The 16,015-nt window shown below is 40.2% G+C and overlaps 1 protein-coding gene across 6 annotated transcripts in view; it reads left to right on the forward strand.

Moving 5' to 3' along the window:
* Window positions 1–16,015, forward strand: part of LOC133450384 (multiple C2 and transmembrane domain-containing protein 1-like) — a 147,218-nt gene that overhangs the window by 23,186 nt on the left and 108,017 nt on the right. Inside the window, exon 1 of one of the 6 annotated variants that reach the window (XM_061728957.1) lies at window positions 3,488–3,622. The exons of the other annotated variants lie outside the window; for them this stretch is intronic. Within the exon in view, the coding sequence (XP_061584941.1) occupies window positions 3,581–3,622 (42 nt within the window). The 5' untranslated portion in view covers window positions 3,488–3,580. Of the gene's footprint in view, window positions 1–3,487; window positions 3,623–16,015 lie in introns of those variants that run through there. 6 annotated transcript variants of the gene reach the window in all.

Below are 16,015 nucleotides of genomic sequence, written 5' to 3' on the forward strand. Positions count from 1 at the left end.
TAGCCACACACACAAACTTGTTTTTCCTTTGGCAAATGATAATCTTTTCAAAGAGAAGCTGTTAATAGGTTTCTAATAAAAACAGTTTACAAAGTTAATTAAATCTTTTTTGCAACAGAACAACATTGATTTTTCCTCTCATGCGTGACTGTGTTGTTATGCGTCTGTTATGTGGCATGATCCATACATGATGGGTTTCTCGTTTTTGTGACCTCAGAATTAATTTGGATATTATAGTTGATCTTGTAGTTATACTAACAGGGACCAACGCTCAGCCCTAATGAAGCAGAATGTTTGTGGGGTCCCGATTAGGGTTGAAGTAAAGGTGCGAATTGAGATCAAGTTAAGATTAGGGTTGGACATAAATTGGTTAAGGTTATGTCTAAAAGTTAAGGTTAGGATATAGAAGATGATAAGTCCTTGGTCTATCCCTGGATTCAGCCTTCCTGTACCCAGGGGACTGAGATGGATTTCTGTGACCTCTCATAAAGCACCTTTGTCCATCCACTGTTGGAATCTAAAGTATATTATTGTTTTAAATGAATGTTCTTCAGGCCAGGTAAACAAACTGCCCATGAACTTCACAAAAATAAGCTTTTTATAACTAACTCTGAGCTTCTTTCTCAAATTGTTTAAAGGTCCCCCAGCTCCCAAAACGTGTTTTCTATACAGCCAAGAAAGATTATTATTAAAATATTCAAAAGGGCTGCACACAGCTATTCATTCAGCTCTCCATTTTATCTTGTTCAAGTTTGCAAGGACTTCTGAACATTTGTTTTAGCAGTTGTACACACTAGTCAGGTCAGCAGAACAATACAGGGTCACACAGAGACACAACCAGGCAAGCTCACATCTACATGCAATCACTTATTTATCTAATGTGTATATTTTCAAATTGTGGTAATTACCCACACAATCGCTGAGAGAACATTGAAAGTTCACCTAGAAACAGTGCTAACTATCTCACCACCACCGCAGGCCACTTGGTGTAGCTAAATTGCAATCCACAGCAAATATTTTACAAAATGAAAATGAATTAAAGAAAGCAGAAATGTGTAAATAGGACAGGAAAACAAACACAAAAACAAGGAAAACAACAACAAAACAATCATGACAAGACTTCATCCAGTAGTAATTTCTGTATGGGTGTTGAGTTCATCACGTCTCAACAGGTGTTTTCATTTGCTCTTTCTGAATTAGTCTCATCTTCGGTTGATGTTGGCTCGTGTTTAACTGTGAATTATAAGAATGTGACTAAGATATTAAGTTGCAGTCCTGCTGTACTTATAAGTTGTTAAATAAGCAAAAAACCTCCTGACACATCTACCTAAAACCTCCTTTAAAGATCTACTTCATGTTTTTATGAGGAGGTGACAAGATTTTAGGATTTTTTTATTTTTATTTTTAAATAAAAGGTTACATATAATCTGCTTTAAAACTATTTTCCACCTTCCTCTACAAGTTTTTCCTGTGTCAGCTTTCATGTACCGTACAAAGATATTCCTCTGAGTTGTGAGGATATCAGCAGTCAGTTATTTATAGCAGTTAGTTAATTAAGTCATTGTTTGCAGTCATAGATTAGTTGTAGGAAATAACAATCTTCAAAAGATAAATAAATGACCCCTTCCTTTTTCCGGTGGATTGCATTTTGGTGTCGTGAGAGAGTTGTTGTCCAGTTTATAGCTGCATTAATGACTAGAAAAAGAGAATAAATGTCTGTCAAGTGCAATTTTTTTTACATGATCACCGTCTTCTCTGAGGAAAAGACTGTTTATGTGTGTGTTAGGGAAACCAAGTTTATGTGATTTGTGCGGTGGAGAAATGAGTAAAGAAGGTATTCAAAGATAATAAGTAAATATGTTGGCAGCTATATTCCCCTTAACTGCCAACATACTGTATTAAATCATTGACCAAGTGCTACCTTCTCATTGACACAAACTTATGTGCACTGGCGGAGCGTGGGTCTCAGTACAGAGGGGGTGGAGCATTCTCCATGGGCCCTTATGATAGTCATTTTAACGTTCAACAACCACTCATCCTACCCATCAAACAACATTTATTCTCACTTTTATTGAGCCAAGCAGGCCTATAGGCCTATGTTGCAGAAAGCAGAGTAAAGTCACAAACTTGTTCAGAAGAACACACACACACACACACACACACACACACACACACACACACACACACACACACACACACACACACACACACACACACACACACACACACACACACACACACACAGCTGTCAATCGCACGGCTCTGAAAACTCAGATAGTCACGGACTGACTCAGTTCCATCTTTGATACAGCTTAAATACAAAAAAAACATAACTGGTCTAAAATTACACAATCTATTTAGATAGATATAGACACAGCGGTCTATAACATCATTTCTGAGCTCTATAACAGAGAATAGACTCGGCGGTCTAGTTCACAACAACACAAATAGGCAGGCGGTCAAAGCTACCACAAAATTCTGATAAAGACATTATTTATGAAGGTTACACTCACTCACCAATGGCAGTTGACTCTTCCATAAAACTTTGTACATGCTTAGTCCTCTTTTAAAGTTTAGCGCTCATCTCCTTCATTTCAGCAAATTTGCAGATTCGGCAAATTGGCTGTAACTGTTAAGGCTGATTTATGGTTCTGCGTTACACCAACGCAAAGATACGGCGTAAGGTACGCGGCGATGCGCACGTACGGCGTAGGCTCTGCATCGATTTAACGCGGAACCATAAATCAGCCTTTACAGCCAATCAGCGTTGGCTCACAGCCCTGATGCGTTCAGGACAGTTGTAAAGTAAAAATTAGCCTACACTGGCCGCACAATGCACATTTTATCGAATTATAGCCTACTATTTGCGGTTATATATGAACGTATCACACAAAACGGGGCCCTATCATTTGGCCCTATGAGCTTGTGGGCCCCGGGGCGCCCGCCCCCTTGCCCCCCCTCTGCCTCCGCTACAGCTTATGTGTCCTTCAGCAAGACATTAAACTCTAGCAACTCTTGCTGGCAAGCAGCTGCTTAAGCAAAAGCAACATTGTTTGGGCAATTTTTCATACTTTCAGTTTCTGTCAGTTTCTTTATGTTTTATTATACAGTAAAGCTGATATTTAATCCTAATCATATCTAGTATCTGGAAAATACTAAAAAAAAAAAAAAACCTGTTCAGTGGCTAAATATATGCAACTGTGGATTACTGCAGATAGACAGCACCGATCGGCAGAGCTCCAACTAACTGCTTTTCCTCTTTTAAATAAAATATTCTATCACATCAAATCAGCCAGTTCACAGTGAGACTTGGAGCGAGTGAAAGAGCAAGAGAGAGAGAGGGGTTGAGAGAAAGAGAGAGAGAGAAAGAGAGAGAAAGAGAGGGAGAGAGAGAGAGCAGTCTGCAGAGTTGTGAGTGTGTGTGGGATATGTAAGGATCTCACAGCTGGTTGGCCTTTGCTGTGTGCATGAGCGAGGTACGGAGTGAGCCAGTGTTTGTGTGGGTGCCTCTCTCATACAGGAGAGTAATCCAGCAGCAGCAGCAGCAGCGGTTGTACAGTGAAGCGTGTTCAGAGTCTGGATGTTAACGCTGCCTCTCTCAGCTGTGGGACGAAGCCTTACTGTAGGTATTCACATGCACATGATACACACTGCTGTTTTGACTGCATTCTGCTTTGTCTCATAGGCTTCTGATTTCTGTTTTAATGCTTTTTATATACACAGTGGGGTCAATGGGCATATTGGTTACACAGGTGTTTTTTTTATTGGATTTAAATTTATTCATTTTTTTATTCTAGGAGCACATCCGTCCTCATGATTTGATTGGTAATGAGTGGATTAACGTGTTCCAGTTTCAGCCAAATGTTTCCATCACTTCAGCACGTTCACAAATTTGCATGGCGATTTTCATGCGTAATTTCCATAAACCTGACTTTTGTTGAGAATCGCTTTTGAGAAAACATTATAAGGCTGGGTGCAGGTGTTTGTGTGTTTGTTTTTGTGGTGGAGGATGACAGGGTGGAGGTGCAGTAGGTGTGTCGTGTCCAGTTTGTAATACTTTGGAACCTGAGCTGGCTGCTAGTGTGACATGACACCAGTCGGCTCTGGGAAGGGAGGGGGGTAAATAAGAGGGAGAGGTGAGGATATGGATGGATGAAACAGGGATCTACTGTAGAACAAAAGTGTCAGAAAAATCTGAAAGACATAACGTTTTAAAATGTTTGCTTGAGTGATGTTGTTGAAGACACACTTCTTCCTTTGCTTTTGTTTTAACCAGCTATTAGTGTTACATTGGTAACATGCTTCTCCTTGTGTGCTTCTTTAATTCCTATAGCAAAGGGTTTTGGTGCTGAACGTGCTCAGAATGAGAGAAAAACATGGCTAGTGTAGGGGGGTAGGGAAGGAAATAGATGGAAGAGGATGAGATCTGAGATGTGAATTCGGGGAATTGAGACAAATCATAGGAGTAGAGAGTATGTGAGAAAAGAAAAAAAAACATTACATCAGGTGGAAATAGATAGCTTGAAGCAGGCGAAGAGGAATGTCCTCTCATCAGACACATGTTTGAAGAGTTGCAGGGTTTCTTCTGGCAATAGGAACAGATTTAATTAATTTTCAATAACACTTAATGGCTATGAAGCATTTAATTTAAAACAAAAAGAAAGAAGAAGAGCAACTCATAAAAATGTTGTTGACTTCTCAAAATCCCATATAAATTTTCTCTGAGATGACTGGAAGAGGTGAGACAACTCATGTCTGAATTCCTTATCAGTTTTTCTGGTTACACTCCATGCATAAACAGTAGTGTGCAGTGCATGCATAATACATACTGTTTGCTTGTGGCGACTAAAGTGTTTTTGCCACCAAGTGTGGAGTCTACAATACAGTTTTATACCAAGTCTTATTTCTGTGGTGTTCATTTATTTGTCATGTAAATTTCATATATTTTATCATCATGCTGTATGTATTCAACTGACATATCAATAATTAATCAAGTCCATATTAAAGCCAGTTAGACATTAGATGTCAATAAATAGATTGAGATACACATTTAAGATGATTGAAAAAGATCCCTTAATTCTAACTGTACATTTATTCTGTTTTAATATACAGGACTGTCTCAGAAAATTAGAATATTGTGATAAAGTTCTTTATTTTCTGTAATGCAATTAAAAAAAACAAAAATGTCATACAACTGAAATATTGCAAGCCTTTTATTATTTTAATATTGCTGATTATGGCTTACATCTTAAGATTAAGATTCACAGAATTTTTTGAGATAGGATATTTGAGTTTTCTTATCCATGTCATCCAGAATGTATGACATTTTTGTTTTTGTAATTGCATTACAGAAAATCACAATATTCAAATTTTCTGAGACAGTCCTGTATCAAAACTCCATTATCTTCTTGTATGGACTAGAGCTTTTTTGTCTCAGCATTGTCCAGAGCAGAGGACTGTGTTCCCCTGGCCATTCACATGGTAAGGCAGTCGCTGCTCCTCCGCACTAAAAGAAGCCAGTTCAGGTGGTCAGAGCATCTGGTCATCTGGATGCTTTCCAACGCCTCGCAGTGGGATTTCTCACCCGGTGTTTAGTATACTAGAAAATGTGCCTGAGGGGGTCAGGAAATCTGCATGACTGCTGTCATCATAACCCAAAATCAGGAGGAGATGGATGGATGGATGCTTTGTAAAAAAGCCTAGCAGAGTTTAACAACTACCTGCACTCATTTGGCTGCAGGAAACGTGGCAGCTGTTGAGACCTGGGGCCTCATGTACAAAGAGTGCGGCGCACAAGAAACGTGCGTACGCCACTTTCTACGCTCACGGTCGGATGTTCAAAAGTGACTTGAACGTGAAAAGTTGCGGTCCTTCACGCACACATCCAAAATATGAGGAAACGTGACATCAACAATAAGTTCACTACCACACGTGAAGGACATGACAGTCCCCAAATCAACAGATAAGTTACACACGAGTGGAGCTGCAACAATTGCACAATTAACCACATGAACATATAAAAAGGCAGGAGCACAATGATGGAACCTGTCCATCTCAATGGCAGCCTTGGCTCTGTTAGAGGAACCTTCTGATGGCAGGATCAGGAGGGAGCGTTTCTTCAGGGACCACACTGATCTGCTGGTCCAGGATGAAGACTGGATCATCAGCTGATTTAGGTCACCAAGACGACCCTTCTGGATCACTTCACCAGTTGCTGACAGGTCAGATATCTCTCAGTCTCCATGACGACCGTATAGGACGACTACTCGAGATAAAAAGCCAGATCCTTGAAATATCCCACCCAGCTAACAATTTATGGTTCCCAAAATGTTCTGGGGAGGTTAGTTTTTGGTCGGTTTTCAAGTCGGCTGCAGGTGCTGCAGGACTAAAGAAAGTGTTTCTCCGGGGATGGAGGCCGGGAATAAGACGGGTCTCTCCTCCTGCGGATGCAACACTCCAAGTTACAGCGATTTTGTACTTTATTTCTCATGTTTGCGCCTTGATAATCACGTTGGCACAACTTGTCTTTATTTCTGCAGCGGTGGAGTATCAGATTGTGATGCTTCATGTTTTAAATATAAGTTTATGTTGTTCACATTGTTATACTTATGAAAGAGGTGATCGCGGACATCCACAATGTGTAAGACTCAATACACATGTACATTGGGCTTAATCTGTTAGTAATATACGTAGCAGTAAAACGGAACGAGGAGCATGTAAGAGTGTAATGATGCACTAACGATAAATATTAACATTCACAAACCCTTACGAACATAATAAACCCACAACTCTTCACCGAACGGACCACAAAGCAGAGGAACAATATAACCCATAATGCAATGTGGTCAACACAACTACAGCACATTACTCTGTTGTCTTTTACAGCTCAAATCGGAAGTAATACCCCAAATAAATTATTTTCCAGGCCTCAACTTCTGACAGGAGTGTCTCCAGCTCACGCCCGATGATTTTTCTTTTAAGGGGTTTTACTTGTTTTTGCAAGTTCCTTGTTATGATGAGCGGTTTTTAATGGATATTCATCCTCATTATCATATTCAAATTGATCTACTTGAGGGAGGAGACAGAGCGAAGTGTTGTGCTACTGCAGGTGCGCTCAATTCCACGTTGATTGTGATGTTCAAAGAAACATGCGTGGATTTGGGCATACGCACAGTTTTGAACGCCAGAATTTTTTTTGGCGTAGGTAAGAAATCCACGCACTCTTTGTACACGAGGCCCCCAGTGAGAAGGAAATGCTTGCTCTTGAAAAGGGGGTCGTTTAGGTACACAGGTGCTCTGCTGTACGTTTGCTGCTGATTGTCGAGCAGCTCAGAGAGAAAATTGCCAGAATGTTTCACTGGTTACTCATCTAAGCAAACATTTTAGATTTGATAAATGGAATTGCTTGTGATCAGATCCCCACATAGGGAAGAGATACAGCAAAACGAGTCACATTGAGCACTATTTTGTGGGTTGAAGAATCACTGCAGTTAGTGAAAGTAAAGAGGGATTGAACTTCACAGTTAGATCAAACGTATTTGATGGGGTTATGAATCAGTATCTAAGGGTGCTTTCACACCTGTGGCCCGTTTGTTTTGTTCCGATTCAGGGGCTAAATCGATACAGTTGTTTCGTTTCTCGTTTGTGGGGTTTAGAGTTCACAAGGCAAGCGTCTGTAGCGGTTCAAAGCTGTTAACAAATGCCATCCGCGAACCAGCTGTTCTTTGATTGGTCAGAACTGAACGCGGAAGGAGTTTCCTCTTCCGTACCCCGGGATAAACAACAAGCCCCTTTCACAGAGAGGTCGCAAAGCGCAGACCGCCGCCGGCTTTCCCATTCATTTATGTGCGACCGGCGCAAGAGCGGACTGCTCTGCGGGCAAGACGCAGCCTACCGCGGCGTTTGCGCATACCCTGGCCGAATTGAACATTTTTTAATTTCACCGTGCCGTGCCGTGACAACATCTCGTCACGGAGATAATGGGGTGGAGGCTGCACCGACTCTTCTCCTTGCGCCGCCGTCGCACATACTGTACACATGAATGGAGTTGTGTCGGTTGCTGTGTCGATTATGTTCTCACTCCAAATAAAAAAATTAACCGCTTCAGGGCTCGAATGGAATCGGGCCGAGACCTCCTCTCCTAGGTGATCTCGGCTCGCTAGTTTTGTGCCGCATCCGAGCGTGATTGCTGTGTTCACATATACTGTACCAAACGATCCGATCTTTAGGGTGAAACGCTCCCTGTTCCGGAACAACTGCTCCAAACGGGACAGGTGTGAAAGCACCCTTAGATACATTCGGTTCCTCTTCTTAATGCTATATGTTAATATGTTAAAGTTGGTAAATTATACTAAACAAATGATTATTCCTGCACCTTGTCAAAATGAAATTATGTCTGAATTGAATTTGAGAAAAAAATTCTCCTGTTTTTACCAGGGCTTTTATTGTGAAAGATATACATGCATCAAAGCAGAGTGAACTTATCCCCAAAAAGTTCATAAATAAATAAAGTAATGCTACTGTAGGATATTAATATGTAACGTTTAAATACTTAAAAAAAATGCAATGGCTTAATGAAATTGTGCATTTAGTTTTCACATTTGGATTGTATGTGTCAGGATGTAGATGAGTAGGATCCAGATGCAGGAGATGGAGGCAGCAGGAGTTCCCAGAAAAACGTGATTTATTAATGTGGCAGGGTGGAGGAGCACCCACTCAGGAGATTGGGTACAGGTGTGTCCAATCAACCTCTCCACCCTGCTTGCCTTGATAAGGAGCAGCTGCACTCCAGAGGGAGGCGGCTGCTGGAGGAAGCTGCTGAGGGAGACTGCACGTGTGTTGGGTGAAATAAAACAATTCCTCCTTGAAACCCTGTGTCCTCTGTCCTGTCGGTCGGGCCCCCGTAGCACTCGCCCTGCTACAATTAAGCTTGAACAAAAATCGCTGCTGAGCAGGATTCCAAAAACAAAATAAGAGCATAAACTTGACAAAAACATGACGTGAAACATGGTGGGGAGAACAGTATGGATTAGCAGCGGGCTATGGAAGACTTGATGAGACATGGTTGCAAATGAACAGGGCAGATTGGGAACAAGGGAAGTCCAGACAAAATTTAAACACAAGGACATGGGTTTTCAAAATAAAAAACAGGAACCTAAATACAAAAACCGTGACAGTATGTACAAATAGAAGTTTTGTTTTCTTGACCAAAAATGTTTTGATCTATGCCAGTAATTTACCAAAACACATTCTAAAATATATACGATTTGAAAAATTAATGAGAAAACTTTCAGAACCTTACAGTTTAAAGCAGCACGACGTAACTTTCAGCTTTTCTGAGTTTGGCGGCATCTTTTGGACAAAAGCGGTAGTGTTTTACCAGAAAGAACACTACGTTTCCCATGAGCACCAGCGCGTACTGCCGGAAAACTCCTGTCCCGTCGCTGCATTTGTTTTGATGAGAGGACACGGGACACTTTTCTGTTTCACCAAGTGAACAGACAGAGCGCAAAAAAAAAGATGTTAAACTGCTGGAAAGGAACTGGAATTTACCGGGATACCTTAAACAAGGAAGCCAGGGAGCGGTATATGGAGAAAATAATGATTATTAATTATTATTAATTATAATAATAATTAATCCCTACTGAAGACCCATGTGTTTCAATAAATTTGTATAATAGTACAACATACAGTACATGTTTTGTATCCCTCTTACTTCTCTTTTCTTTTTTTTTGACTGCTATATTAGCAATATTTTTGTTTTCCTCGTGAGATTATTTTTTTCCTCTGCAGCTACAAATAAGAGTTAATAGTTTTTCCTCAACAAACTAGTTTTATCTGAAGATTGGGGTTAATTGCACCGCAGAGAGCTGGCCAGCAACTGCGTTTAGCTGGCGAAGTGGGGAATAAAACCTGTGTTTTGATCCGACCCGTCTGTGTGAGTGTTTGTGGTTTAAGGCTGTTTATGGTTCTGCGTTAAATCGACGCAGAGCCTACGGCGTAGGGTACGCGGCGACACGCACCGTACGCGGCGCGTCGCCACGTACCCTACGCCGTGGGTCTGCGTCGATTTAACGCAGAACCATAATTCAGGCTTTACTGTGTGGAAGCCGGTGTTTGGTCGTTACAGCCGCAATCCAAGGCGAGCCGACGACTCTTTCACTCTTTTACTCTGTTATATCAGATACTTGGCCTCCGTGGTTCTGCCTCCGAGCAGGAAACCGTTGAAAAGTTAAACCATTAGGATCTTTTCCCCACGTCTGTTGTGTGGAGCTGCTGCAGCAGCAACGGGTTACCAGCTTCTGCTGAGTTCTGCGCTCCACGCCCCGCCCATTTTCGTCTCGACTGCGAATCGGGAAGGAGGGGGAAGTGACGTATGCCGTAAAGCAGTCAAAGTCGTAACGATTTGTAGTTTTTTAGTGTGGCAGGGTTCCTACCATGCTCCTCAAAGTTACATAGTGCCAGTGAAGGCGATACAGACTCCCTCAGACCATGACAGAGGTTTCATTAAACCTGTTGGAAGTTGATGTACCATCACAATGACTCTGGAAATATGATATTAAGGTGGAAAAGTTACGTAGTGTCGCTTTAAACTGATAATTTTGGATAATTTTGGAAAATAGTGAACAATCATTTTGAAAGTATAAAACAACATTTTTTCCACATCGTTTAATTCTTGATGGACAAATTATGTTCTGTAATTATTATACTCACCATTTTAATGTGGGAGACATCAGTCTTTAAAAAGAGCCCATTTGCAGTATTTTTGGCCCGGTTCATTTCTACTCAAAGCTGCTGATGCAGCAAACACAAGCCTGGGTCAACATGTTCTCAGTGGAAGTGCAGCGCTCTGATCAGAACTGGTCCGGTGTCTGGGACTTGTGTCAGCGTGATCTCAGCTTGGCATTGACTCGTTTCGTGTTGACTAGGCAGCAGGGTGAGCGGCTTGTGTGTCTGTAATGTCAGCAACATTTGACTTTCCAGGCTCATCTTCAGTGGTGACAAAAACACAGGAAAATCCCTCTGTTCTGCATTCTGCTCTTATCTGTTCTTCATTTTATTTTATTTTTCCTGCGAGTTAAACCTTTTCAAGTGTCTGCTTTATTTAGTCCATTAATATTATTAATGCCAAGCTGGGATTCTTCTTTTTGGGGTCTTAAATGTCGTAGACATTTGCTTGCTTTGTAATTTCACATTTTTCTGATTTCCGCTCCTCTGCCTGTCTTTTTCTCTCTGTGGAAAATCTTTCCTTTTCATTATTTATGACAAATGGCTGTTATGTGTATCTACTGGGTGCAGCAGATGGAGGCTGTTTCTCAGGCATCACCTTTACTAATAGTGTTTAAGTTTGTGGATGACATGCCCTTATCAGCATGCCTGTGAAAGTAATTAGTGACATCATGTGTTAACACTCAGAGGAAGTTTGTTCTCTTGGTAATTCACGCCAGTGGAATATGGATGACATTTAACACATTTTAGAACTTTTAATCCATAAAAAAGAGAACACATTTTTTGGAATTCTCATTGTTAGTTTGACTTCCCATATTTTTCTACTTATACCTTCTTTTAATGCCTCAAAATAACATTTTGAGTGGTGCACATACAGTAAATGTGTCAATAACATTACAACATTCTGCCTCCAACGTTTACTTTTAGTTCATTGACCATTTTTCAATTTGTGGTAGATTTCACTGAAAGACTATGAAATCTGAATGAAAACTTTAGTCAGATTTAGTAAACTGGCATTAAAATGAAAGATAGTGTAATTGACTACTAACTAATTACTGGTTTTTACGGATTTTGTTTACTAATGTTCTATTTGTGGTGTCTGGGATGTCATATCCGTAACAAAACCAAGCTGACTCATAGCTTAATAGATAACAGCCTTATTTCTATTGAATTGCAATTCATGTTGTCATTGATTGTAGGACTGTACATATTTTTACAGTAAAATGGGTGTACTGTTAATTTTCATAAGCTGTGGTCTATCTATCTGTCATGATTTAGAGATTGTACAGGATCTATCTATCTATCTATCTATCTATCTATCTATCTATCTATCTATCTATCTATCTATCTATCTATCTATCTATCTATCTATCTATCTATCTATCTATCTATCTATCTATCTATCTATCTATCTATCTATCTATCTATCTATCAAATTTTGATTCATATTGCATATCCGGCCTTTAAAACACTTCACATTAAATAAAGTCCTGCTGTCATTCTTCTGCTACCTGAGCCTTTTCCAACTTAAACTAGAGTGCAAAAAAGATAAATCACTTAACTATGAAATTACATGAGCAACTAAAACAAGCATTGGCAAAGTTTTTTGCAGTGCTCCTATCATCCAATGAAAAAAGAAATCTAAATTGATAGCCAGGGTTTGAAACTAACACCCGACCAAGCGCCAATTGTGGGTAAAATTTCTGTTTGGCAGTAGATCGTTGAGGTTATCTGCCACACTACCGGGTAATAAGGGTTTTTGTAGAGGAGTACTCACAAGGATGGAGGATGGAGTTAAATTACTCGAACAGAGGAAAGTTTATTTTACCAAAAAACAGGCGATCATTCAGGCAAAACGTTCTCACAAAACCAACCGAATAACGTACAACAAAATGTCATGACAGCACAACAAACAATGGCCCGGTTTCCCAGATCAGTTAAGTAGCTCTTAACAGCGAAAGACTTCTTTCAAACCATTTTAAGGAGCCTGTGAAAGAAGTCTTTCGCTGTTAAGAGCTACTTAACTGATCTGGGAAACCGGGCCAATGTCAACGTTCCAAACATTATAACGACATTAAGGCTGGCGTTGAATTATGTACAATGAGGTGCCCCTACAGTGTTTAGATTATAGCCCGCTATTATACCTGCAAGTTTAATAGGCAAGGCATGTTATAGCTTCCCTAGTGCCTGAAGTCCAGTTGCAGGGAAGGGGAGACGAATTAGGAGGCGTTATCGAGTGGTACTATGTAACATGACAACCCGCTGTTGGGTCGCCCTCGCTGGCTTCACCAACATCATAACAGTTGAATGATGCAGGAGATGGAGTGGGTGGCGGAGCCAAGCTGAATAACAGGATTTGCGTAGTGAAATATGTTGGTTGAACGAAAAAATACTTATTTCTGAGGTTCTTCATTTTGTTAATTGATTAGTTGTGTTTCTTTCAAAGACACAGTCTGTCATTTAAGTAGCCAGTTGTAGATTACCGTTCAGTAATAAGCCAATTTATGATGTCCAGGGCTCTGAGGACAAGGAGCTCGTGCACATTCTCCTCTTGACTCTAAACATCCCATCCTCGACCCGCCACCCATCGCCATTTCTGTTTACATTACATCTGACCCGCTATTAAGTGTACCCTCGGAGGCGAGTTCTTGTGGCGGCAGCTTGACACGCCACCAAATGTCAGTTAATGTAAAAAGGACAGGCGACACGCTTGATTTGAGTGTTAAATGTGGGGTATGCGCCAATGTTTTTTTTCAGGGCTCTTCTTTAAGTTGATATTCACCATAATACTTTATCTCAATATAATGTATGGAAATAAATGTATATGGAATACAAAAAGGCAATTTATTATTTTGGCCAATAAAAATGTAATGTAGCTGGTGGATTTTTTTATTTTACCCACCAATCCACTTGGCTAGTGAGTCAAAAAGTTAATTTCAGACTCTGTTGATGATATCATGAGTTGAATAAGATAAAGGTCTAATAAGCCTTGTGGCTCCCATGAGTAGTTATTTTGTATTTTCATGAGGATATGATTAAAGGGAAATACCTTTTGATGTAAGACTTCATATAGCTATTTGACATGAAAGAATATCCTCTATTTATTCACCGATTAAATTCAGTTAATCAAACAGTGAAGCTTTGGGTCAAAGAATGGATGAGAGAGATTTCAGTTAAATAATGTTAGATTATTTATTTATGTATTTCTTTCTTGTGTGGTAGGTTAATTGATTATTCTAAATTGCCCATAGGTGTGAGTGTGTCTGATTGTGTGTTTACTTATGTGGCCCTGCGATAGACTGGCGACCTGTCCAGGGTGTAACCCTTGCCTCTCGCCTGTGATGAGCTGTGATCGGCTCCAGCAGACCCCCGTAAGCCTGCAAAGGACAAAGCAGGTATAGAAAATGGATGGATGGTTGGATGATTTCTGAGAGCCTAACGCAAAATAATATTATATGCAGTCGACACTTTTTCAGGTTAGTTTTAACCTGACAAATATTTCAGTGGTGTGTGAATAACATTTCATTTGAGATGTTGAACATATAGTCCAACCTCTGTATACGGAAACCTTTGCTTCCACCATGTCTTACGGCAGAAGAAGCTAATTTGTTTCTCAATCTTTGACATCAGAAAGTGGAAATCTCTGGGGAAGCCCTAACTTGTTTCGACATGATGGTATCTTCAGGATGCCAGATGAACGCGCAAATGCACATTCAGTACACAACTGAGTCCCGGAATGTGAATTTTGTGCCGCAACTGCTTCTGACTACCAAGGGCATAGTTTGAGCTTCGGTTATAACATTTTTTTGACGGATGGCCATCATGCAGAGTTGTGCATAACTCACATGTGTTTCTGTGTGCTTTTGAAAACAAAAAAACAAACAAAAAAAAAACCCTTGCTCAGACAATTTAATGTTGTGTGTCAATTAAGCTAGTCCGCACCGTGACTGAGCATTTCTGTCTTGAGACATTAACACATCAGTCAAAGTTATGAAAATATGAATAACCAGATTCTGTTCACTGTAAGCCTTAAGGGAGTAATGCTGACACATTGCAGTTTGGGATTTGTCAGAGCTGCAAGATGTATCTAACATTCACAACACATTTGAGTTCCCTCCTGTATAAGCAACACAAAAAGCCAAGACCAGGGCAGAGTTAGTTGTGAGCTGCAGCTTTAGCTAGGCAAGCTGTGAAGAATCCGAGCTAATCTGCTAAAAATCAATGTGCTTATTACATGAGAAAAAGATGAATACCTGCATCCAAGTGTATAATTGCACCGAAGCCACTTGACAGCATGAAAAGACCATTTCAATAGGAAATAGATGCTAATAAATACACTGGTTGACAAAACAAGTCACATAAATGTATTCCTTATTTCATTCAAACCTAAGATGATGTTGGGACCTGAAAAGGGGAGATGAAAGAACTGTTTTTCAGCTGCATGGACCAAAGATTGTTTTCAAAGTTTCAAAAATAGTTTAAAATTGTATCCAGTGTTTATTTGATTCCATCTCATTCATTTTAGACTTGGTAGTCTGACTTTATCCTTTCTCACATTTCATTCACACATGTTGTAGTCTTCGGATCCTTGACAGTTAAATTAAGATAAGATTGCATTTTCAAATGTAGCTCACTAGCACCTTGTCTTTGAAAGGTGCATCGTGTGTGCAGTATTTATGGATGTTTCTGACATACCGTATAAGAGTATGTTTTTGCTTTGTTCTGTCTCCAAGCCGTCATTTTTGATCATTCATTCTGCTGTACACAGTGGAGTTGATGTGTACCAGATCGATGCCTGTTGCTTGTTTTTGTGATGATATCTTTACGATTACAAAGGATTCATTTTTGGTGGTTGAACAATTCCACAAGAGCCACCTTTCAGTTAAGAGGGGTTTCATCCTTCTCATCCATTTTTTTTCATAGATCTATAAAGAGCTATTGATTCTTGTCATTGGTGCATGCATGCTGATGGCTTTAAGAGGATAATCGTCTGGTCAACAATGATCTGAACCACTGTGGCAGTACAGCATGTCAATATGGGAGCGTTTGCATTGCTTTTGGCAGGTGAAGGATTTACTGAAGAGGGAACTGAAAGACAGCTGCACCTTATATTCCTTATATTCCACCTTATATTTACCCTGGGTAAATCTGACCATGCTTGCAGGAAGCCTTTTGTGATGTGTTTTTTTTGTTTTTTCCCCTCAAGTGCCTCATTTCCAGTTGTGATAGTAAAAGAGGAATCCCTTATGGGTGACTCTGCATGCCAGAATGATAAAGTAGATAATCT

The sequence above is a fragment of the Cololabis saira genome, chromosome 9, assembly GCF_033807715.1.
Source record: "Cololabis saira isolate AMF1-May2022 chromosome 9, fColSai1.1, whole genome shotgun sequence".
In the NCBI taxonomy this organism is placed as follows: domain Eukaryota; kingdom Metazoa; phylum Chordata; class Actinopteri; order Beloniformes; family Belonidae; genus Cololabis; species Cololabis saira.